At 36.7% G+C, this 26,841-nt stretch overlaps 1 protein-coding gene across 1 annotated transcript in view; it reads right to left on the reverse strand.

Moving 5' to 3' along the window:
• lrriq1 (leucine-rich repeats and IQ motif containing 1) overlaps positions 1–22,739 on the reverse strand; it is a 125,017-nt gene extending 102,278 nt beyond the window's left edge. Inside the window, exons 1-7 of the mRNA XM_030135645.1 lie at positions 22,464–22,739; positions 18,634–18,730; positions 11,755–11,957; positions 11,472–11,546; positions 6,272–7,972; positions 282–434; positions 25–175 (exon numbers count right to left, since the gene is read on the reverse strand). Of these exons, the coding sequence (XP_029991505.1) occupies positions 25–175; positions 282–434; positions 6,272–7,972; positions 11,472–11,546; positions 11,755–11,957; positions 18,634–18,730; positions 22,464–22,553 (2,470 nt within the window). The 5' untranslated portion in view covers positions 22,554–22,739. The remainder of the gene's footprint in view (positions 1–24; positions 176–281; positions 435–6,271; positions 7,973–11,471; positions 11,547–11,754; positions 11,958–18,633; positions 18,731–22,463) is intronic.
• Positions 22,740–26,841: the final 4,102 nt, after the last annotated feature.

The raw sequence follows: 26,841 nt of genomic DNA on the forward strand, positions 1-26,841 counted from the left end.
AAAAGAAAAGAGGCCTTCTCTCACCAATGCGGCTGACGCTGTTGTGCGATAGATCTAGAACGTCCAGATTTTCCACACCTCTCAAACCGTGGATGGACGTCAGCTTGTTGTGACCCAGTCGTAGAACCCGTAAACTGGTCATATTTTCACAGTCAACAAATGAGATCTCATTCTCCTGCAAAAAGGTCAAATGAAGATCTTGGAACATATAACAAAATCTGCCTGTACCACTTACATTCACACACTGAGATTCCAGTGAAACCGTTAGTATGAGCACTGACCTGTACGTCGACGTGGCAGAGCTCAGGGAGCTGGTTGACGTCCTCCAGAGCCTTCAGTCCACAGCGTCTGAGCGTGAGGGAGCGGAGACACCGACACTGGGCCAACATGGAAAAGCTCCGGCCGGACATGTCCCTCAGATTCACTGTGGTCACCTGCAGGACAGACCAGAGGTGAAGGGAGGAGGTGTAAGGCCTAAGTGTTCTCCACAGTTTGTCTTTGGCTCCATCTAGTGTTGAGTGCAGGTACAGACCCCATTAGAATAGACCACAGGTGGATCGCACACATTCACAGTTTTTCTCATTCGCTTCAACTAGGGATGCAACGATTACCGGTATAACGATAAACCGCAGTAAAATTGCCAACGGTTAGTATTAGCGTTTAAATTCTAATTATCATGATAACCGTGTTTGATTACTGAACTTTTTCAGAGAAAACGTCTATGTAAAGATCTGCTTTTATGTCAAATATTTGAGTATAGTTTTGATTTACTCCAATTTTAATTTTCTATACCTAATATTTGGAACCAATATTCACTTTTAAAGTCTTTGAAAGGGTTCGTTAAGCATCTTTGTGTTATTTATGCAATAAAGTATATACATTTTTCAAATCGGGTTTTATGTATTTTTTTGTGTTTTTTTTCCTTTTATATTTTTATAGTAGGTTAAGGTGAAAAAAATAGTAGGCAGATGATATAGATGAAGTTGTGCTGAAAAAACAGATCCCAAACATGGGTATAGTAAACATTTGTTTATATAGTATATAAAGGCAAAATCAAAAGGACTGAAAAATGGACAAAATAGGCTCAGACCACTAAGGGTTAATATTTGAATGTTTCTGCAACAGGAGGTACATTGTGCATGTTATTTTACTTGTTTTTTGTTTTTTTTAATACAACTTGGTTAAATTATCTCAGTGTGTGTATCAGTACTTTTTGAACATTTGGAGCACAGTTTCAACAATACCAATAATAATGATAACCGTGATAATTTTGGTCACAATAACCGTGATATGAAATTTTCATATGGTTCCATCCCTATCTTGAACACAGTTGAACAGGTACAACTCAGATCAAAGATGCTGAAACTGCTTTGTGTACAGCATCAAAACACACAACAGATGGATGAACATTATGTTAAGGCTTCATCTGAAAACAAACTAAAACTGAATACACAAATGACTTGAATATAGTTAAGTAAATGTACTTAGTTACGTTCCACCACATACATACATAGGTTTTTTCTATTCTAATGACACATCTGCGCAACAGCAGTTATTGTGTTAGAAATACATACTTTTTTGTTTTTAAATTGTCTTTATGATTTTTGTGTTTGTTTTTTAGTTTTACAGGCACTATAATGTTCAAATGAAAGACTGCAGCACATATTGCAAATATATCCAGTTTATGAAGTACATAACAAATAAAATTAAAAAAGAACTGGATTTGCTCTTGATAAGATAAAAAAAAAAAAAACACCCACACACAGAAATCTCAGTTTGGATCCTCTTTTTATACACTGTAAAAATAAATAAATAAATAAATAAAAACTAGTAAAAAAACGGTATTATTCAAGCAGCAGGGGTGCCGAAAAAATACTGTAAAATAACGGAAAATAACCATCTCATAAAAATACAGTAATTTTCCATGATTAAAATACAGTTTTTTTGGCCCTAACTTTACATGAGATTTTGCATATTTTTTTGACTTTTTAATGTTTAATAAAGAATATTTACATGTATTAAAACTATCAAATTACCTATAAATACATATATATAAATAATTTTCAGTGAGACTCAGTTGTCCAATCCACTGATAAAAACTGTATTTGGACAGTTTATCAGTGCTTATACATGTTATACATTCACAAAAATACATTTATTCAACATTTTTGTTGTGAAACCTCCTGTAATTACACAAGATATTTGTCAATTAACAAACAAGTCTTGTTAAACTTACAGAACAAATACTTCTTTTACGGTTAATTGTCAGTAATTTTATCTCATTTTATTTATTTTTTATTTTTTGCAGTATGAAACTTTAACAGTTCAATCTCATGAATAGAAAAGAAATATTTGTGAAATTATGATACATTTGCAAATGTATTTTACCTGTATTCTTCTGTGAAAAAAGAAAAAAATTCTTTTAAAAAAAATGAAATTTTTTGGTTATTCACAGATAGTTTTTTCATGCTATTTTACATTTGACGTGTAAAATCACAGTCTGTTTTTGTCATTTCATTGATACTTTCCTGTATCTTGAAAATACAGGAAAAATCTGTAAAATAAAGTGAAAATTCTGTCATAGATTTTTTTTTACAGTATTATGTAGTTATTGCAAGAATAGACATTCATTTCTTATTTTTCGTGATGTATTCCAATGTACTTAGTTACTTTCCACCACATACATACATAGGTTTTTTCTATTCTAATGACACATTTGCACAACAGTAGTTATTGTGTTAGAATCATCAGATTTGTTAAGAAATACATTTTTTCTTAAATTGTCTATGATTTTTGTGTTTGTTTTTTAGTTTTACAGGCACTGACTGCAGCATATATTGCAAATATATCCAGTTTATGAAGTGCATAAAAAATAAAAATAAAAAAAGAACTGTATTTACTCTTGATAAGATTAAAAAAAACAACAGAAATCTCAGTTTGGATCCTCTTTTTATAGATATTATATAGTTATTGCAAGAACAGACATTCATTTCTTATTTTTCATGATGTATTCTTTAGCTGTCAGGATTTTCAGGATTTTAAAGGGGAACTAAGCAAGATTTGTACCTTAATTAAACAGGTTTGAGGTAATTGTAATAGCTAAATGTCTTGTTTCAGGGTGAATGGAGGCTCTCCGCCCTCGAACTAGCATCTCTCCACTGTTTCACTTGTAAGTATGAGATAAATTCTCTGTACTCTATGTATTTCAGTGTATTTGCGCGCAATTCATTCATTCATTTTATTTATTTCGAGTATTTACAGAATACATGCAAATTCAAAATTCCAAAAATCATTCATCTATACTCGAAAAGGAGTGGGAAGAAGAAAAACTTATTTAATCCCACCCCCATTTTCATCATCAAATAACTTAACGTTCATTTTACTTTTTCATTTTCCTAACCCTCCCAGTTTGGTCTGTTTCATTATGTTTCTTTTACCAGTTATTTACTTAGATTAGGATCTATCTATCTATCTATCTATCTATCTATCTATCTATCTATCTATCTATCTATCTATCTATCTATCTATCTATCTATCTATCTATCTATCTATCTATCTATCTATCTATCTATCTATCTATCTATCTATCTATCTATCTATCTATCTATCTATCTATCTATCATTTGTTGTGCCTGACACCATTTGTTTTTATATCCTTTTACTTTTATACTTTTTGTGGTTGTTGTTTCAGCTGGTTGTTGGTAATTTTCAGGCATGTCTTTTTCACATTTTTAATATTTTTTGAACTATTCAAATAATTGTTTCATCAAATCAAAATAATCAAGGAAAATAATCAGTCACTGCAGCTCCAGTCCCAACAGTAAAGGTAGAAGACATTTTCAGAAGAAGTGAAATGCAACCCCTGTGATGTTATTTATTTTTACTTTTTATGAAACCACAGAGAGTCTCCTGGTTGAACTGTGAACGTGGTGGAGGCCAGTCTTTCATGGTGTTGATCCAGATGGAGCTGAATCTTGTTTGTGTCCCGTGTGAAAGCACATTTTTTGACACATTTTGGACTTTGGAGTTGCTGCAAGTTTGACAGAACTATCAGCATGAAAAGCAAAAGAAGAAAAAATTAATTGACAAGACCGGAAACTAAACAGAAACTGAACATAATGGAAGTAAAAAATGAGACAAATGACCAAAATGAACAGTTGAAACAAATGCTGATGCTGACGACAGGATGATTAGTCTGCTACTTTGGCTGCAGCGTGAAAACAAAACTAAGTGGATGAAACGTATGTAATGAATGAACCTTGAACTTGGAGCTTTTCCAGCATGAAAACACCCCAAAAACAGCATTTACAGGTGTTAACAACAGCACAGTCAGCTGGTTTTGCAGAGGGTCACAGAAGTATTAGTATTCTGGTCCTTTACTTCGCTGAAAGCTTTTTCAGTAAGAAGGTTTTAAAAAGTTTATTTAGCTTTAAAAGAAGAGAATGTTGAAGTTAAACCAAACCCATGAACACTGCATCCTTCAGTTTTTCTCTTTAAACATGAACATTCATAATCAACTCCATTTGAAGATGGTAAACAGAATTCTGAAAAACCTGGCACAGACATCTGGGGCATGGTGATACTTTGGACTGATTTTTGAATACAGAACTTTTACTTTTACTGTAGCATTTTCATCGTGTACCAGCACATTTAGTTCAGCACAGGAACTTCTTTTACCTCTGTTGTTAAGCTGTAAACACAGGTCACATTCATTCCACTTTAATATATGACTGTAGTTTGGTGCAGTCATGTTGAAGACAAACACACACTGATATTCCTACAATTTAACCATAAACTGTAATATAAAACGTGAATCATGTTTCAGAGGTTTATTTTATTATATTTTATGTAGTTATAATGGTAGTTTTGGTTCTATTCTATTTGCTTCTATCTATCTATCTATCTATCTATCTGTCTATCTATCTATTAGGCCTGTAACGGTACACGTACCAAACCGAACCGTTTCAGTACACACCTGTTGGGTTCGGTACACAGATGTACCCAAACGGCACAGTATGATGAGGAAAAGAAAAAGGAATGAAAGACGTCGTTCAACGCAGAACTTTAAATCCACGCAAGTTTCATGCAGACTTAATAAAGGAGCACACATTGACCCGAAATATGAAATAGCAGCTGATATAAGGTTAAAAAAAAACACAACAAATATGATGTGAACCTGGAAGGAAGAGACTGCAGACCCTCCACCATCAGTCCAGTCCAGTTTGGATCAGTTCAGGTTCAGGTGAAAGACGACAACAAGGAAAGAGACGGAGAGAAGACGGACGTTGTTTGGCCCCTAGGAACTACGGTAGTTCTAAAACACTGACACTAGCTCTGTCTGTCTGTCTGTCTGTCACGTACACTGTATAATAGAGGAATAAATAGAACGTTGAAAGTATGTAAAGTTTCACTTTCGTTTCACAACAGCGTTCGTTACGTTAGTTATGGACCGCACCCCCAGGTATATAACTGCGCGCCCCCCCTACCCCCCCGGCTCTGACAAAAAAAAAAAAAAAAATCCCCCGTGCACACAGGCACACACAAATACACACAGTGTCCTAAACAGTTTGTTCTCTGTCCTAAAATAAATAATTTGGTTCATTGTGTTGTCAGTGTTTCTCTTCAGTTTGTTTCAACAGAATATCAGTTTACCCTCTTGTTAATGTTGCATTTCATGTGGAATTTTTATGTTATTTTTATGCAGAATGTGAACTGACAGAACTGTGATTAGATTTTTCTTGTTTGTTCGAAACTACCTTTCAGGGAAAAGTGCAATACTAATGTTTAAAACGCATTTAGTAATATTAATAATTTATTTTATTTTCTATTTGATTTGTAGCAGCAGAATTGTATTATTCCTGTTTTTCTACATTCTATTGTCTCCAAAAATTGGGGGAAAAATGTTAAAAAATTCATAAATGCATTAATAGACATTTTGAGGGGTTTTCTTTCTCCTATACCGAACCAAAAAAAAAACGAACTGTGGCTTTGAAAACCGAAAATGTACCGAAATTTTGTGTACCATTACAGGCCTATCTATCTATCTATCTATCTATCTATCTATCTATCTATCTATCTATCTATCTATCTATCTATCTATCTATCTATCTATCTATCTATCTATCTATCTATCTATCTATCTATCTATCTATCTATCTATCTATCTATCTATCTATCTATCAGTGTGTCCTGGGGGACAGAGGTCATGGACCTAATCTCCATCTGTCCCTTCATGTCCAGGTGTAAACTGAATGAGCTGAGTAACTGTTACCTCCTTCAGGGTCTTCCATGCGGTGTCCTGCAGCAGAGCGTCTGGGGGGAGGGGGTCCAGGGTCCTCCCAGCCTCCTCAGCCCTCCTCGGCCTCCTCCCACTCGCTCCGCTTCCTCTCTGCTTCATTCTGTTCATCTGGGACACTTTGGACCAGGACACACAGTCCTCCATCCAGGCCAGCCTCTTGTGCTCTGTGTTCTCCTGGAGGCAGAAGGTTCCGGAGGCTGAGCACATGGTCTGGGTCCTGCTCATGTCCAGGTCATGTGGTTCTGTGGGGGGTGGGGGGACGCTGGGTTTGTCCACCTGGATGTCCTCATGCAGACCCTCCTCTCTAACCTCTGTTTCCTCTTGGTTTCCTCCCTCCTCCTCCTGAGTTTCTTTCTCGTCTCCATCCTCTTTTCCATTTCTTTCATGCTCTTCCTTTCTACCGCTCACTCCACTCGTTTTCCTCCGCTCTCTCTCTTTGGTTTCTTCTCTTCCGTTCCTGTAATCCTCACCACCCTCCTTGGATTTTGCTGCTTCTTCCATCTTTTGCTTTTTTTCCTCCTTCTTTTTCCATCCCTCTTCCTCCATCTCCTTCTGGTTGCTTTCCTTTCCCTTTTGCTCTTCCTCCTCTGTCCTGTTCTTTTCCTCCATCTTCAGTCTTATACCTTCATCTTTTCTTCCGTTTTCATTTCCATCATTCTCTTCCTCCTCCTTCATCGTTAGTCTCACCTCTTCCGTCTTTTTTCCATGCTCTTTAGTTTTACTCCATCCCTCATTTTCCAGAATAACTTCATCTTCCATTTTTCTCTTTTTCTCTTCATCCACATTCTTCCTTTCCACTTCCTCTTTTTCTCTTTCCTGTTCCTTCTCTTTCATCTTTTCTGCATCTTCATTTTTTCGTTCCGCCTCCTCCTCCTCCTTTATCTCTACCTCTTCTTGATATTTTATCTCCTCTTGCTCTTTTTTCATCTTTTCTACTTTATTTTTTCTTTCCTCCTCTTCCGGCCTTCTCCCTTCTACTGCCTCCTTATTTTTTCTTTCTTCTTCCATCTTCTTTACCTTTTCCACCTCTTTATTTCTTCTTTCGTCCTCTGTCTTAATCTTTTCCTGTTCTTTATTTCTTCTCTCCCTTTCCTCTTTCTCCATTTTTTCTTTGTCTTCATTTTTTCCTTCCTCTTCCCTCTTTATCTTTTCTAACCCTTCTTTATTTTTTCTTTCCGCCACCTTCATCTTTACTTGTTCTGCTTCTTTTCTATTTTTTCTTTCTTCTTCCATCGTTCTTTTCATGTCCACTGCTGCTTCCTCTTCCTTCTTTACCGTTTCTTTAGTTTTTCTTTCCTCCTCTTCATGTGCTCTTTTTATGACATCCCGTTTCTTCCTAACATGCTTTTCTCCTTCACCTTCTCTTTTACTCTTTTCCTTTTCTTCCTTCTCTCTCCTTTCCTCTTCTTCCCTCTTTCTACTCTCCTCCTCTTCTTTATTCCTCATCTCTACTTTTCTTCTTGCCTCATCCTCTTTCCTCCTCCTTATCGCTTCCTCCAGGTTTCTCCTCTTCATTTTTTCTTCTTCCCTTTTTCTTCTCTCCTCATTCTCCTTTGTTCTCTTCTCTTCTTCCTCCTTCTTCCTTCTCTGTTGTTCTTCCTTCATTTTTTTCTGCTCCTCATTTCTCATTTTCCTCTCTTCCTCCACTCGTCTTTTTAAGTTGTAGATCAGCTCCTAAATGACACAGAAGAATTCTTTGAAACAGAGTAAATTTTATTACAATAATTTGATCACATATTAACATGTATATAGAAATCAATCCAAGGCCTATTCACCAAAACAGGAACAATTCTTCGATTTATGCTAAATAATACCAAATTGTTAAGACAGTGGAGTTGCACAATGATAGTGGACAGGTTTTTTTATTCAGTGGTTAAATCCTTTTGTCCAATCTGCAGTCACATGCCTTAACATCTACCTGTTAAGGACTATGGGCCAGATCTACTGAGATCCCAACTTGCGTGTAGTAATTTGCGTGCGCCAGCTAGAATTTTGAGTGTGGGATTGAACTGCGGTTTGTGGGTGATTTACTCAGATTGTTTGCGCAAATTACAACAGGTGCAAAGTCTTGGAGACCACCCTATTTAAATGAGGGTTTTGTGTGTGCTACTGGAGACAATACGCTGTAAAAACTGCTCTGGGATACACCAACACTAATGCTAACAGTGACTGAATGATCCAGACGCATGGAAACGTAAAGTTGGAGGAGTTTTGTCATAGAAGGTATTGCATGACTCATTCATTCATTTATTTTTCATTTAAAGGTGGGGGGCCGTGGGGGTTGTTGGATTGATTGACTATCAGGCACACTTCATTTTGTCACACTGTAGCCGAATGTCGGTGCGATTTTTTAATCACAATCATCAGATCAATTGGAAAAGAGTCATGTATGGTGTGTGTGTGTGTGTGTGTGTGTGTGTGTGGGGGGGGGGGGGGGGGGGGGGGATCATCATTTCGATGTCTCCTTTTTGCGGCAAAAAACACTTCCATGTGTGTGCAATTACGCAAACCATTTGCCCCTCCCTTTTGCCGGGTTTCCATTTCATGGTACCAGCTGGATTTGACTCGACTCGACCTTTTTGCGTTTCCATTACGAAAAAGGACCTGGAATCTGGTACCCGGTACTAGTTTTTTCGTATCACCTCCACCGAGGTTCCAAGCGATACTAAACTGTGACGTATAACACTGCAGACCACTGATTGGTCAGACAGTTTTCTCTGTGATCCGCCGTTTTACAAAAAACCGATGCGGAAGTGGACAGTAAATATAGCGGTAGGTTAATCCACATGATAACAGCCCAAAACTACACCATGGTCGGTCGAGGAGATTCAGTCTTTAGTGGCCGACGTAAAAATTCAGATGATACAAAATGCAACAAGCGCATTTTCAGCAACTCTCTGAGCAGATGACACAGAAATAATGCACCGCATCGCTATGAAGTCCAGGTACTGTAAAGTCAGTAGTATCCTGTGATGGAAATGATCTCCAGGAATACCGAGTCGAGTCGAGCTGAGCTGAGTCGAGTCGAACTGGTTCCACGTAGTGGAAACGCGGCATTTGAGACATATTAAATATATACCCAGTTTCTATCAGTAAAATTGCTTTTGGGTTTGATAAATCACTTTACATGTGCTAAATTAATATATTTACATTTTCTCCTCCCACCACATGCACAGTTGTGTGTAAACGCCCCATATTTCATATTCATTGTGCCAAATGTGCTAACTGGATGCAGACGCGCTATATTGCACCTTTGAAAGATGCAACCCTTAGTGCGCACTGTTAGTAAATCAGTTTTGTGTGTGCAATGAGTTTGCACATGTTTTTGTACACGCAAACCTTTAGTAGATCTGGCCCTGTATCTGTGCCATAATTTATATTTTATAGACTATGCAGTAAATTACCCAATCACTCCATTTACAAATGCTGGTACAAAGAAATGAAAATCTAGTGTTTAGAATTTTAAATACAGAGTAAATAATAATAATGGATTGGATTTATATAGTGCTTTTCTAGACACCCAAAGCACTTTACATTATTGACCCATTATTCATTCGCTCTCACATTCTCCCTCTGGTGGTGGTAAACTACATCTGTAGCCACAGCTGCCCTGGGGCAGACTGACAGAAGCGTGGCTGCCATTTTGCACCTACGGCCCCTCCGACCACCACCAAACATTCATACACCAGTGTGAGTGGCACTGGAGGCAAGGAGGGTGAAGTGTCTTGCCCAAGGACACAACGGACTGACTAGGACAGAGTGGGATTCGAACTGCCAACCCTTCGGTTATTGGACCGCTCTACCACCTGAGCCATAGTCTGTAGGTTTGCAAAGACACCTTCAAATCTGTACTGAAACAGCTCAGAAACGTTTTAAATGAACAGAAGAAGAAGTGCTGCAGTGTTTCAAAGATTTTTTTTTTATTATCAATGGGCAAAAATTTGGTAATTCCCTTTCAGCCTATTGTAATTTAAGCGGTCTGAGAGAACATGTGACCTCTGCATCTATTTCAGCCCTGTGTTTTCAGGTTGTAGAAATTCTACCCCACATTTTGGCAAATCACAGACAGGTAGGAGGGTAACATACAGTATGTGATTGACAGCTGTAAGTACCCATAACTGATTAGATTCTGTCAAATTTGTCCTGGACAGGGATGAAATGGCATCAGATTCATTTATATTTGTATTTAAGGTTTTAATCTGGACCAAGAAGACAGAGCTGCAGAGGAAGGTGGTATATTTGTAAATTCTAGGATTTCTTTCCATTAATTTTGATTCATGCAGCTCTAAATTGCCCAAATGTGATCAGTCAGAGACAGTCAGAGATAGTCACTTATTTAAAAAAAAAAAAAAGATAATCTGAAACATGAAAAGTAACACAGCTTTTGCAATGGTATCAACTATTTGATGCAAAAAATGTAAATATGTAAATAATATTTGGCTTTAATTCTAATTCTATAGTTATATAAATACCAAATTTCTTATTTTTCTCTTTATATTTTAATTTTTTCACTCATCTGTGTTTTTTCTACCTGTCTTTTTCTTTGTACTACAGCTTGTTGTACAGGGGTTGGACAAAATAATGGAAAAACCTTAAAAAATCAACAAAATATAATTTAATATGGTGTAGGTCCGCCTTTTGCGGCAATTACAGCCTCAATTCTCCGAGGTATTGATTCATACAACTTGTGAATTGTTTCCAAAGGAATTTGAAGCCATTCTTCAGTTAGAATACCCTCCAACTCTTTTAGAGACGATGGCGGTGGAAATCGACGTCTTACTTGAATCTCTAAAACTGACCATAAATGCTCAATAATGTTGAGGTCTGGGGACTGTGCCGGCCATACGAGATGCTCAACTTCATTAGAATGTTCCTCATGCCATTCTTTAACAATTCTAGCTGTATGGATTGGGGCATTATCATCTTGAGGTGAAGGTGTTTCCATTATTTTGTCCAACCCCTGTACGTTGCTGCTGTTAACTGTGAAATTTCCCCACAGTGGGATAAATGAAGCCTTATCTTCTCTTATCTTGTCTTATCTTATCTTATCTTTTTTGTGACGAACTATTGCTCAATTGTGACATTTTAGTTTTGAAAATTATCTATAATTTTTTGTTTTTTAAATGTTGCTTTAAGAGTTTAGAAAAAGTGCCACAAACATAGCCTATAATACCTGCTGAAGGAGACACTCCTGTTCCAGTTTTTCTTGAGCTCTCTTTGCCATCAGTTGAAGTTCCACTTGTTGGAGCTGTATACAGAAAACAGTAAAAGTATGGCATAAGAACAATAGAGAACATGACATTTCAGACACTGACAATGGAACAGGAGAGTAATGGATTCGGTATTGTCATCCTTTAGGTCAGAGGGTCCAGATGAGACGGCAGTGGGAGGAGATGTAAGGGAATGGGTTCTGTTTTCACAAATAAAACTGTGGCTAAAATAAAAGAGTGACAGACCTTCTCTGCCTCCGTTAACCTCCTCAGCTCTTCCTGGAACTCCCTCTCCCTCAGTCTGCTTTGCTCTTGTGTTCTCTCCAACTCACACCCAGACTTTTTCTTCCCGTCGTCTTCATTCTTTGCAGGATCAAGGCTTTGGGCTTCCGCTGTAAACTTCCCATCACACTCCGTACGTCCATCTGTGCTAGTTTCATCTGAAATAACTACAAACACAAACAAAATCCAGCAACACAACAAGCAATGGTTAAAAACAACCTCACAGACAGACAGACAGACAGACAGACAGACAGACAGAAAGTTACTGGACTGTTTGGGGTTCTTCCTCTTTTATCATGTGAAACATCAGACTCAACTTTACTGTCATTCAATCAGTAGTCATGTTGGGGGGGGGGGGGGGGGGGGGGGGGGCAATTAATTTTCTATTGGGGCCACATGAGAAACTTTGACAATTGTTAATTGTTAACCACCACACCTGCAGCTCTGCTCAATATATCTCTATAGAAACTAGGGATCTACTAGGGACACTGATCCAATACCAGTATCAGGCATCGGCTCCTATACTCAGTGTGTGTACTCGTACTCGTAAAAGTAATCCAATACAACTGCACCAATACCACTTAGGGCTGTGTGACATTCCCAGTTCAGTGCAGCAGGTACGAGGAGGAGGAATAATGTGTGAGGAGTGTGAAGAGTGTGGAGATTTTTCAAAATAAACGACGGTGATAAAAGTAACGCTGACTGCAAGTAACATTACAGACAGACAGATACAGACGCAGCGTTCTGTCCGTCCTCTGCGTACATTCCATCCGTTTTCCAGGTGCTGGCGGATGAGTACCCAGACGGAGAATACCAGAGGTAGAGGATCTGTTCAAAGAGCCCCCGTGTGAGTTAGAGAAAAACTACGGACACATTTCGGACAACTACCCAGGGCTGGGCCAGTTTCCATCCTACTGATAATACTATGGAGGTATGGAGTGGTGCAGACTGCCGCCAGTGGAAGTGAAAACAAAACTTCTGGCTCATTTCTCTTTTCTCTTCCTGCTGAAGCTAAACTTTTAAACCTTACCAGAGAAAACGCTTCAATATTAATATCACATTAGTGTTCCCTCTGTCGTCTCCATGTTTATTATTACTGACTTTCTTCTTCTCATTAAACTTTCCTCTTCTTCGTGGTATTTGTCCAGTATGGTTAATTCAGAGCGGCGCCCCCTGGTGGATTAATTGACAAACGCTCATTCCAACACATTAAATGTCAGTAGCAGCACTTCGTTCCAGTCAGACTAATGACAACGACAATAAAGCACATTTACAAAAGGAACTAACAACTGGAATGGAATTATTAAGTACTCATATCGGTACTTGGTATTGGCAAGTACTCAAATGTAAGTACTTGTACTTGTACTTGGTCTGGAAAAAAGTGGTATCGGTGCATCCCTAATAGAAACATTAAATGAAACAATACAACGCTTCAATGAAAATGTGGAGCACAAAATACAATTATTTACTGAATATTCGCAAAAACATTTTCGAGAATGTGCAAAACCAGCTCCACATTAACTTTACATGAAAAACTATAAATGCATCCAGGTTTGTTTGTTTGTTTGCAAATCTCAGTTCCTTTTCTTTTTCTTTACCTCTGACATCACTGAAGAAATACTTAGAAGTTTATGTCTTGCTAAAAACTCTGCATTCTGAATAAATTTTTCTTTTTTTGGCATTAGCTGACATCTTCATGGGCTGTAACTAACCAACAAACCAATCAGTGCATAAGCCTTATACTAAATACAGGAAGTACGTGTGAAAAAACTTTAATTTAGCGGATCCTTCAAAATAAAAGCATTGCCATTGTATTGGTTGCATCTATTACAAAGATATATATTTGTATTGACTTTTAATTTGCCAATGACTTCATGCGGGTCGCTATGGGTCAGCTATTCGGCCGCATGTGGCCTTACAATGCCCAGGTCTGTGTTAGAAGAAAATATAGTTACTCAGGTGTCAGTATGTAGCATGACAAAAGATAAAATATTAAATAAAATATTTAAAAGCTAAATAGAATAGAACAAAAACTACCATTATAACTACATAACATATAATAAAATAAACCTCTGAAACATGATTCACGTTTTATATTACAGTTTATGGTTAAATTGTAGGAATATCAGTGTGTGTTTGTCTTCAACATGACTGCACCAAACTACAGTCATATATTAAAGTGGAATGAATGTGACCTGTGTTTACAGCTTAACAACAGAGGTAAAAGAAGTTCCTGTGCTGAACTAAATGTGCTGGTACACGATGAAAATGCTACAGTAAAAGTAAAAGTTCTGTATTCAAAAATCAGTCCAAAGTATCACCATGCCCCAGATGTCTGTGCCAGGTTTTTCAGAATTCTGTTTACCATCTTCAAATGGAGTTGATTATGAATGTTCATGTTTAAAGAGAAAAACTGAAGGATGCAGTGTTCATGGGTTTGGTTTAACTTCAACATTCTCTTCTTTTAAAGCTAAATAAACTTTTTAAAACCTTCTTACTGAAAAAGCTTTCAGCGAAGTAAAGGACCAGAATACTAATACTTCTGTGACCCTCTGCAAAACCAGCTGACTGTGCTGTTGTTAACACCTGTAAATGCTGTTTTTGGGGTGTTTTCATGCTGGAAAAGCTCCAAGTTCAAGGTTCATTCATTACATACGTTTCATCCACTTAGTTTTGTTTTCACGCTGCAGCCAAAGTAGCAGACTAATCATCCTGTCGTCAGCATCAGCATTTGTTTCAACTGTTCATTTTGGTCATTTGTCTCATTTTTTACTTCCATTATGTTCAGTTTCTGTTTAGTTTCCGGTCTTGTCAATTAATTTTTTCTTCTTTTGCTTTTCATGCTGATAGTTCTGTCAAACTTGCAGCAACTCCAAAGTCCAAAATGTGTCAAAAATGTGCTTTCACACAGGACACAAGATTCAGCTCCATCTGGATCAACACCATGAAAGACTGGCCTCCACCACGTTCACAGTTCAACCAGGAGACTCTCTGTGGTTTCATAAAAAGTAAAAATAAATAAATAAATAACATCACAGGGGTTGCATTTCACTTCTTTTGAAAATGTCTTCTACCTTTACTGTTGGGACTGGAGCTGCAGTGACTGATTATTTTCCTTGATTATTTTGATTTGATGAAACAATTATTTGAATAGTTCAAAAAATATTAAAAATGTGAAAAAGACATGCCTGAAAATTACCAACAACCCCAAAAAGTATAAAAGTAAAAGGATATAAAAACAAGTGGTGTCAGGCACAACAAATGATAGATAGATAGATAGATAGATAGATAGATAGATAGATAGATAGATAGATAGATAGATAGATAGATAGATAGATAGATAGATAGATAGATAGATAGATAGATAGATAGATAGATAGATAGATAGATAGATAGATAGATAGATAGATAGATAGATAGATAGATAGATAGATAGATACTTTATTAGTCTCTAGGATGTGGCTTTCATCCAGCTGATGTCATCATGTGTATGACCATTATAAGTAAATGGGGGGGAAAAATTAAGATTTTAAAACTTTATAAAATGTAAAATAGACGTGTATGAAAATGACAAACAACCGGCTGAAACAACAACCACAAAAAATAAAAGTAAAAAGATACATAAACAAGTGGTGCCAGACACAACAAACCCCGCCCCTCACATGTATTTCGCCCATTATAAGTAAATGTGAAGATTTTTTAAAAATCACAAAAAAAAAAATTTGAACTTTGACCTAATTCCCCAAAATGTAGTGACATCTACTCTGGGTAACTGGTAATCTATAAACCAAATTTGGTATGAACTGAACCAAAATTTTTGTTGCTAAAGTGTTAAACAAACAAACAAACAAAACCAAAAACAACACCCCTTGCCGCCACCTTCAGGGGGCAGGGTAAAAAATATCGATATAGAAATAACAACAATAATAACAGTATCAGAGTGTGTGTGTGTGTTTATACATATATATATATACATATATATACATATATATATATATATATATATATATATATATATATATATATATATATATATATATATATATATATATATAAACACACACACACACTCTGATACTGTTATTATTGTTGTTATTTCTACATCGATATTTTTTACACACATATATCAGACAATTGTAATAAAAAGTTAGTTTTCTTTATTTATGTCTTTATCAAACAGACCTCTGGGCCTTGAATCCACAGGTCCAGCTGCTCCTTTCAGATGTTTCTCTTTTGACTGAGTTTTGTTCTCTGGGTCAAACCGTCAGATCCAAGTTTCATCCTCAGTGACACAGCGCTCGTCTGAGACCTTTTGACTCTCCCTTGTATATTTACAACATTTAGTGGCAGCAAAATCAAGGAAACAAAGCTCCGATTCATTAAAATTCTAATCAAATATTTTTCTTATTTCTTATTGTTCCAAGTCTGGTAATGGTCAAATCTGTGGTTGGGACACACTGACAGTCTGTGGGTGAAAGGGGATTCTGTCTCTGCAGATGCAGGAATAAGGCAGGCGTCGGTGGAAATGTTACTATCTTGATTTTCTGAATCACCGATAACCTGATCAGGACAAATACAAACTTGGACCTATATATAAAACTACAAATGTCCTGTAGTAGATGCGGGGCTTGATTGTACAGTGAAACCACTATCAGTTCATTCAGTGTCACCAGGTCCATGTCAGGGGCAGGGAAGTCCACCATGTTTACTGTGACCTACTGAGGTCTGAGAGGAAGTCAAACAAAAGACACCTTTGGACTACTATACATGGAAACAATCACAGCTACAATGAATGGCTCATTAGAGGGATTTTCTTTACTAACATAAATAAACCAAACATAAATAAATCTTGGTTGTAAATATAAAATGCTAGTGCACCTCCTGACCCCTGTGACACTCTGGAGACCTATCTGGAAGACTTTTAGGTTTAAATTTCAACATTGAACAGGATAATATCCAGGTAAGTGTATCCATAATATCCTCTAATATTCAGTGGAGGCTGTTTAGAACGGGAAAATCCTAACAGTGTAAGACATTCTATCTGATCCCTTTTACTGTCCAATATATCAGAGGTGTCAAACTCCTATAAGTTCAGGTTCCATGTACAGCCCATAATGATCTGATCAAATACTAACCGTGAAAAAAGCAAAATTACATTATGAAAATGTGTACATCTACAAAGTTTCCTTAAAAATCGAAAGAACATCGATCTGAAATTTCTTAAGGAAAATAAGTGTAATTTTATGTAAAATATTCTGCCTCAGTTTATCATCTATACATGTGCATTTCAACTTACAGATCACAGTGGATCTACAAATACACACAACATTTAAAACCAGCCAGAGAAGGACTTTTTGGCATACCATTAGAAGATCTCCCTCTACAAAGGCCACAATTAAATGGTATCGTCCACTCCTCCCTTTTAGCGCAGCGACTCATTCTTTTAAATTGGAGGAATGACAAACCCCCCTCCTTTGGCAGATGGATATGTGATGTCATGTTTTTCCTTAAAATTGAAAATATTACATACACATTGAATGAATCAATGGGGAAGTTTAATGTGGTACGGAAAGCTTTTACTTCTTATGTAGAACAGCTGACAATGCACCTTGACTCTGGATAACGTGTGCTGTGTACAAAGTGATTGGGTAATAGAGGGTATGCACATGACATCACTGCTAGTGGAAGTCACCGCGGCTCCGCCCACTGAGTGGCAGAAAGAGGAAGATGAGTGACAGCATTGGCTTCAATACTGTCTTAACTGAAGAACAATATTTAATAAGAAATGGGGAAGAGCTGTTGTGAGATTAATTATATGAACAGGTTTGAAAAGCAGTGGGAGCTATCGTTTACAGACACCGAAAGACAAAGAAAAGAGAAGGAGATGGATTCACAAATCCAGGAAACCAAACCTAGATCTGTGGATCCTGTTTGGTGTCAGTTAACATTCATTTATGCTGTATTTTTGAGTCAAATCAGACCTGAAATTATGCATTGTTTTGGCTAACATTCCTTCTTAGAAACCTCTTGGTTTCATGATCAGATCTTTTCATTTCATCACTTCTCTTTTCTCTTCCTGCTGAAGCTCAGCTTTTAAACCTTACCAGCGAAAACGCTGCAATATTAGTATCACATTAGTGTTGCTTCTGTCATCTCCATGTTTGTTATTACTGACTTTCTTCTTCTTCTTCTTTTCAAAAAACTTTACTCTTCTTCGTGGTATTTGTCCAGTATGGTTAATTCAGAGCGGCGCCCCCTGGTGGATTAATTGACAAACGCTCATTCCAACACATTAAATGTCAGTCGCAGCACTTTGTTCCAGTCAGACTAATGACAACGACAATAAAGCACATTTACAAAAGGAACTAACAACTGGAATGGGATTATTACGTACTCGTATCAGTACTTGGTCTCGGCAAGTACTCAAATGTAAGTACTCGTACTCGTACTTGGTCTGGAAAAAAGTGGTATGGGTGCATCCCTAGTTTTAACTGTGTGATCCTGTAACTGTGTGCTGTATTTGCTGCTGCCTATCTTGGCCCGGACTCCCTTGTAAAAGAGGTTCTTAATCTTAATGGGACATTTCCTGGTTAAATAAAGTTAAGGCTAAATCAAATATTAAAAATAAAAAATAAAAAATAAAAACATTTTACACTTGTTTTTTTAGACCTCTGATCTTCCATCATGGGCTGATACTGTGTTGATGAACTTCACTGACACGATGAATATAAAGTTGTATTTTTGTTTAGTCTGTGCTGTGACAGTTTTTTGCTTTTTCACATGCATGGTTTGTGTTTACCGTCTCTTTGTGTTGATGACAAAATAAATTCTAGCATACAGTACCTTCTAGTTCCTCAAGCATGAACTTCTCACAATCTGCTGCTCTGCTTTTTGAGGCTTCGAAGTAGCTGAGCAGTGACAGTGGAATTGTATCAGAAACCTAAAAGCAGAGAATAAGTTTAAAAGTTAGATTTTTGGGGGTTTTTTGCATCACATCACTGCCTGTTGATTATAGAACTGTCTATTAAAAAATATAAGATAGAGTAATAAATGCTGATACTCTGAACACAGGTGTCAAACATGCAGCCCGGGGGCCAAATCCGGCCCACCAAAGGGTCTAATCTGGCCCCTGGGATGAATTTGTGAAATGCAAAAATTACACTGAAGATATTATCAGTCAAGAATCATTTTAGGTCAATTCAATCTCACGTGGGTCAGATCAGTAAAACACTATCATAATAACCTATAAATAATGAAAACCACATTTTTTTCTCTTTGCTGTGTAAAAAAAAAAAAAAAAAGTAAAATTACACAAAAATGTTTACACTTACAGACTAGCCTTTTACAAAAAATGTGAATAACCTGAAATTTCTGTGGAACTGTACCAATATTCTGCCTCTTACTAAATGTTGTGCGTATTTGTAGATCCACTGGGATCTGTAAGTTGTAATGCATATGTATACATCATAAACTAAGGCGTAATATTGTTCAAATTGCACTGATTTGTCTTGAGAATTTTCAGGTTCATATTTGTTCATGTTATGTTCAAGTATGGTTCATAGATGTAAACACTGTCATTATGGAATTTTACTTTTTTCACTCAAAAACAGAGAGAAAAACTTTGGAGTTGACATTATTTACCACTTCTTATCCTATTATTTATATTATTTTACTGGTCCAGCCCACTTTAGATCATATTAGGCTGTATGTGGCCTCTGAACTAAAATGAGTTGGACACCCCTGCTCTAAACTCCTGACTCATCCAACCTTGTATTCTTCATTTATTAGCTTATAATACATATAATATTCAACACAATACTACATTTCTTCGACTAAACATTTGATTTATGGACCAGGAAGTTCCTCAAAGATCCTCCACTTCCTTTCTTTTATCTGTTGCACAGAGTAAAACTAAAACATCTGGTCATACTTTCACCAGTTCGCTCCTCGCCTGGACATTTTGTTTTTTTCACAGACTAGAGTTTGAAATATCCATGAAAGCACTCATTTCATAACTGTAAACAGAAATACAGCAATTAACCTTTGAGAAATTAGGGAATATCCCTCTGAAACACCTGACTATATTAATATTTGTGGACTATTATATCTTCTGCTGTCCAGTTGTATTTTTGTTACTTTGAGCTGCTATTGTTTATCTGAATTCATTTATATTCTCTTTGTCACAGTAAAGCAATACTTAACCAGGGGTTTCCCTAGTTAGTCGAAATGTTACTTTAACATTTACACACAGCATTTTGACATCCTCTTTGATGATGATGAATGATGATGAAATTCTTTATTTAGTCATTACATAATACAGCCACTGTCAACACAACAAACATCAGCAACAGGTTAGTGACTGAAAAGGCACAGGCAGAAGCAGAACACTTCTATTCATGCCTGTCCTACAGAACAAATTAAGCTACCCAGCGTTCAATATAGGAAAAAGAAAAAAATTAAAATGCAGACAAACAAACAAACAAGAAAAAACATGAAGAAGTGAAACTAAACCAGAAAAACAGAAAACATCCTCATCCTCAACAGACATCCTCTTTCTTTCTTCTTTTTTTTGTCATACTTGTGTCAGAAATTAGAATGTAAGAAATTGGGGGTAGGAGTACATAAGTTTTTACTTCTTCCTACTCCTTTTCGAGCATGTATCATTTCATTTCATTTGATTGATTGATTTATTGATTGGTTGATTGATTATTTATTTAGTTGTTTGTTTGCTTATCAATCATTTATGTACCAGCACTTATATTTTGTTGGTTGATGTTTGTTCACTGTCGACATGTTTAAAATAAAGATTTCATTCATTCATTCATTCATTCATTCATCCATTCATTCATTCATAATGTCATATTCATCAGTGTTTTTGCTAAATTTGTGGAAGACTTAGGTTTATAGGTAGGAGGTTTGGCTTAGGGTTAGTTTGTCAGGTTTTTCCATTTATTTAAGATCACTGATATTACAATTTCTGTATACAAAAAATATCAGATAACAACTAACTAATATCCAAAAATCTTAAAGAAAGTCCACTTGGGGTCAGCTAGTACACAGGTGTCAAACATGCGGCCTGGGGGCCAAAACCGGCCAAAGCTTCCAATCTGGCCTGTCAGATGAATTTACAAAGTGCAAAATGCAAAAATTCCCCTGAAGATATTAACAGTCAAGGGCATCCAACTCAAAAATAATAGCATAATAACCTAGAAATAATGACTCCAAATTTTCTTTTTTTTTTTCAGCTTTAATTTGTTGGAACAGCAGGATAAATGAGTCAAAGCAATGATGTTGCATCGCTTCAAATTTTCTTCTTGGTTTAATGTGACAAAAATAATATAACATTATGCCTATAAATAATGGCAACAAGAATTTATTGCAAAGAACATTAAATTCTGATATCCTTTAACAATAAAATTTCAATAACCAGAACAAATATGAACAGCCTGAAATGTCTAAAGAAAAATAAGTGCAATTTAAACAATATTCTGCCTGTTTTGTGTCTTATCTGATCTGTCATGCACATGTAGAGAATCACAAGTTTAGGCACTGTATTGATAAAATTGTACTTGTTTTTATTCAGAAATTTTAGGTTTTTTTCCGGTTATTCGCATCTTTTTTGTTTTGGATACACTGTAAAAAAAAAAAAAAAAAAAAAAAAAAACAGTAAAAAACAGTATTATTCCAGCAGCAGGGGTGCCGAAAAAATACTGTAAAATAATGGAAAATAACCATCTCATAAAAATATGGTAATTTTCCATAATTAAAATACAGTTTTTTGCCTTAACTTTACAAGAGATTTTGCTTTTTTTTCACTTTATAATGTTTAATAAAGAATATTTACATGTATTAAAACAATCAAATTACCTATAAATATATATAAATAATTTTCAATGAGACTAAGTTGTACAATCCACTGATAAAAACTGTATTTGGACAGTTTATCAGTGCTGATATATGTTAAAATACATTTATTCAACGTTTTTTGTTGTGAAACCTCCCGTAATTACACAAGATATTTGTCAATTAACAAACAAGTCTGGTTAAACTTACAGAACAAATACTTCTTTGGTTAACTGTCAGTAATTTTATCTCATTTTATTATTTTTTTTACGGTATTAAACTTTAAATTAACAGTTTAATCTCATAAATAGAAAAGAAATATTTATGAAATTACGATACATTTGCAAATGTATTTTAACTGTATGTTTCTGTGAAAAAAGAAAAAAATTATTTTAAACAAGTTTAATTTGTTGGTTATTCAGTTACAGTTTTTTCGTGTTATTATATACATTTGACGTGTAAAATCACAGTCTACTTTTGTCATTTCATCAAATTTCCCTGTATCTTGAAAATACAGGAAAAATCTGGAAAATAAACAGCGAAAATTCTGTTAAATTACAGATTTATTTTTTACAGTGTAGTGTGTAAAATGAAAATAGTTTCATCATTTAATGTTATTTTTTGCACTAAACATTTTGGAGTTGTCATTATTTATAGGTAATTATGTTATTATTTTACTGGTCCGGCCCACTGGAGATGAAACTGGGCTGAATGTGGAACCTGAGAGCTAGTCCATCTGAAAACAGTCATTCCCTCAGCTGAGCCTGAATGGTACGGAGTTCATTGAGTTGATTCCTTTGTTTGGCAGTTGTAAACAGACACAAACCTACCTCCTCATGGTGAAGTGTAAACCTGTCCTGTTCATCACTGTTTGACAGAACCACCTCATCCACCTGCATGACTTCATTAGCATCAGCCATGGCCTTAAACTCCTACTTCTGAACACTTTTACATTCTGCTTCTGTCGTTCATATACTCAGGACATTAGCTTAAGTTGCTATCATAACCGGAAACTAATCAAAATAGTTGTTTTTCTAATTAATAATCGAGTTTAAGCTCATTTATAACTTGCTAATGTGCGTCGGAACGAGTCTTATCTCAGAGTCACTGCGGTCTCCATGGAAACAGACCTTAGTATGGAGAGTCATTAGGGACAAACAGTGCAAAAGGCAAAACACACCCACGACTGTTAACACGTTATAAGGGAAAACCAAAAGGATTTGCTTAGAAATAAGAAAAGATGCGAGGTATCACTGGTGTATATTTACTGACTGTAGATTTTTACTTATGCACAAACTAATGATAGTATAAGTCCGAAGTTTCCAACCTTTTTTATCTCCTGACCCCATTTTAACATCACACATTTCTGGCAACCCCAGACATTGTAAACTGAGCCTTTTTGGGTTTTTTTGTTTTGTTTTTTTTGTTTTTTTGCTAAAATTAATTTGTTTTTACTCATGTAATAGTTTGCTATACTACAGGGATCTCAAACATGCGTCCCAGGGGCCAAATGCGTCCCGCCAAAGGTTCCAATCCGGACCGTGGGATGAATTTGCAAAGTGCAAAAATTCCACAGTCCAGGCTGTGGAACTCATTTTAGTTCAGATTCCACATACAGACCAATATGCTCTACAGTCAAATAATAACAGCAGAATAACTTACAAGAAATAATGACTCCATATTTTCTTCTCGGTTTGATGTGAAAAAAATAATATTACATTATGTCTATAAATAATGACAACATCAAATTTTTGTCTTTGTTTTTAGTGCAAAAAATAACATTAAATTATGAAAATATTTACATTTACAAACTATCCTGTAACAATAAAATGTGAATAACCTGAACAAATGTTAACTACCTGAAATGTCTAAAGAAAATTAAGCAGTGGTTTAACTATTTTCTTCCTGTTCCTCAGTGTTTAGTGTCTTTGTAGATCTGATCCATAATGCACATGTAGAAATGATAAGTTGAGGCAGAATATTGCTAAAATTGCACTTATTTTTCTTAAGAAATTTCAGTTCTTTTCAGGTTATTCACATCTTCTTATTTTGAATAGTTTATAAAAGTAAGTATTTTCATAATTCAATGGGGTTTTTTGCACTAAAACAAAGACAAAAATTTGGAGTTGTCATTATTTATAGGTTATTATGTTTATATTTTACTGGTCCGGCCCACTGGAGATCAAATCGGGCTGAATGTGGAATGTGAAAGAAAATGAGTTTGAGACCCCTGCTATACTATGTTACAAATAAACATTAATTTTAGAGGACAATTAGTCTATATAATGTACGAGGGCCGTTCAATAAGTTCATGGCCTCACCCAGAAATACTGGTTGTTATAATACAGGATGTTACATTCTTTCGTGATGGGATAGTGATGCTTGAACATCGATGGACCAAGTGCATTGCTGTAAATGGAGATTATGTTGAAAAATAAAATATAAATTATCAGTCTGTGTTGTTCTGTTCTGGGTGAGGCCATGAACTTATTGAACGGCCCTCATATATTATTATGGATGGAGGCAGTAAATCCAGCTGTAGATTACTGCAGTAAAAGGGAGAATTTTATTTTCCTTGATCAGGATCTGTCCAGTCAGTCCAGCTGTGATTTACAAGGAGGACAATTAATACTGAACAAACAAGAACTCAAACTATGAATTATGAAAGAGCTGCAGCATCTGAAACCGACCACAATGAACATTTGACAGATAAACAGAACCACAGTGCTGCAGTTTCACACTCACAGTTCATCTGATATGGACTGGGATTGTCTTGGTCAACTCACCATAGATTTTTATAAGTAAGTTTTTTTGTTTTGTTTTGTTTTGTTTTTTTAATTTTATCAATTACTAGAAATTTTTCTGGTGACCTCATTTGAATTCCAGGTGACCCCACGTGGTGTCCCGACCCAAAAGTTGAAAAACACTGGTATAAGTATAACATACAGTTAAGGAAAAAATGATTAGACCACCCCTTGTTTTCTGTAATATCTTGTTCATTTTAATGCCGGGTCCAACTAAAGGTGCATTTGTTTGGACAAATATAATGATAACAACAAAACTAGCTCATGGTAGTTTAATTTCAGAGCTGATATCTATCCGTTTTCCATGTTTTCTTGATAATAACCAAAATCACTTCAGTTCTTACATCAATAGCTGTGGCATTGTACTGACAAAAACAATGGTTTTTGACTTCTATGTTCTCTTTTCCGTCTGTTTTTGTCACATGATACACACAGGAGTTAGTACTGGATTGCATAACCATTGTTTTTGGTGACTTTTGATGATCTAATAATTTTTTCCGCGACTGTGTAATGATGTTATATTTAGAGTATTTTACCCTGCCACCAGATCTCGGGGACAAATAGGCAAGGCATGCATGTCTTATACACAGGATGGCCGATAAAAGCGGAGATATAAACTGTAATAAGGAGAGGGAACAGTCTCTATCCAGTGAACCTGTGGATGTCAAATGAACTGTCTTTAACTGTTGACCTGAACAACTGAGCTGAATAATAAATACTAGGCAGATGAACAGATAAGCAAACAGCTGGACCACTGAGGGTACACAAGCCAGATCAGATGGGATCAGATCCAGTCTGGGTTGAAGGGTTCGCTTCAGGGACTCAGAGCTTGTCCAATAAGATATAAAAAAAAATAATAAAATAATCTTTTGCCAACAAATATACAGAAATTATTCAGTATTAATGAGGGGGGTTATAATTTAAGGGGGAAAATTAACTTTAAAACTCACTTAATACGCAGGACTAGGAAGGGTTTTAGTGTTTCAGTCAGCGGGGTGAGACTGTGGAACAGATTTAATACAGAGTTAAAGCAACGTCCAAGCAGGAAAGAATTTAAAAGGACGCACAAAGACACAATTTTTCAGAGGTACAGGGATGAGGGAGGGGTTAGGGATCACTGGGGGTTATAAAGATGTACAAGTATGTGATATGTGTATGTATAGGTGTGTGTGTATATATGTAGGTGTATATATGTGGGTGTATAGATCTGTGTATGAATATGTATTTACATATATGTGTTATTGTATTATGTGTTTATGTAAAGCGTTTTATATTTGTTCATAATAATATAAAGCCAGAAACAAAATTATTTAATATTAAGTATCAGTCATATTATGGTATATAGTATAGATATGCTTAGACTAGGAAGGTTATTATTGCTATTAATTATATAAGGAGAAGGGGCGGAGTTTATAAGTTGTACTCCTTCTCACTCCTTCACTCAAGGCGCCTGGACGAGGTGGGAGCACGCCGAACAGCGGAAAATCACCTGGCCAGAGCTCTGGAGACTCGAACCCCAGCACATGAAGTTCCTCATCCAATCAGTATATGACGTTCTCCCTAGCCCAACCAATCTGCTGCGATGGGGCTTGGCAGACACTGCAGCATGCCAGCTGTGCCAGAAGAGAGCCACCCTAGAGCACATCCTCAGTTGCTGCCCGAAGGCCTTGGGGGAAGGGCGGTACCGCTGGCGTCATGACCAGGTCCTCAGGGCTCTGGCAGACACGCTCAGCTCAGCACTTACCAACTGCAAATACCAGCACACCCCCAAGCAGTCCATCACTTTCGTCAGAGCTGGGGAGAAGGCACAACATCAGCCAAGTTCCTCTGGGGGGCTCCTCACCACTGCACGAGACTGGAAACTCCATGTTGACCTGGGAAGACAGCTCAAGTTCCCAGAGAACATTTCGGCCACTTTACTTCGGCCAGACATGGCGTTAACATCAGAGTCAACAAAGCAAGTGGTTCTGGTTGAGCTTACTGTCCCCTGGGAAGACAGAATGGAGGAGGCCAACGAACGCAAGAGGGCCAAATATGCTGAGCTGGTGGCTGAGTGCCGGAGCAATGGCTGGAAAGCCCGCTGCGAACCAGTCGAGGTGGGGTGCCGGGGTTTTGCTGGCCAGTCACTACCCTGAACCCTAAAACTCCTTGGAGTAAAAGGTCAGCTGTGCAGAAGAGCCATCAAGAGCATCATAGAGGCTGCAGAAAAAGCCTCAAGGTGGCTATGGATCCGGTGGGGAGATCCGTGGAGTAGTGGGCCACTTGGACACAAGCCGGGGACTGATCACCCCCGGCTGGGTCGCCCGAGCGAGGGTGTTTGATGATCAAAGACCCGAAACACCCTATGACCTCGGGTTCATCACTGATGATGTGTCCAAGTAGCACCTAGCGGTGTATTTAAGAA

This window comes from Sphaeramia orbicularis, chromosome 6 (genome assembly GCF_902148855.1).
Source record: "Sphaeramia orbicularis chromosome 6, fSphaOr1.1, whole genome shotgun sequence".
NCBI lineage: Eukaryota > Metazoa > Chordata > Actinopteri > Kurtiformes > Apogonidae > Sphaeramia > Sphaeramia orbicularis.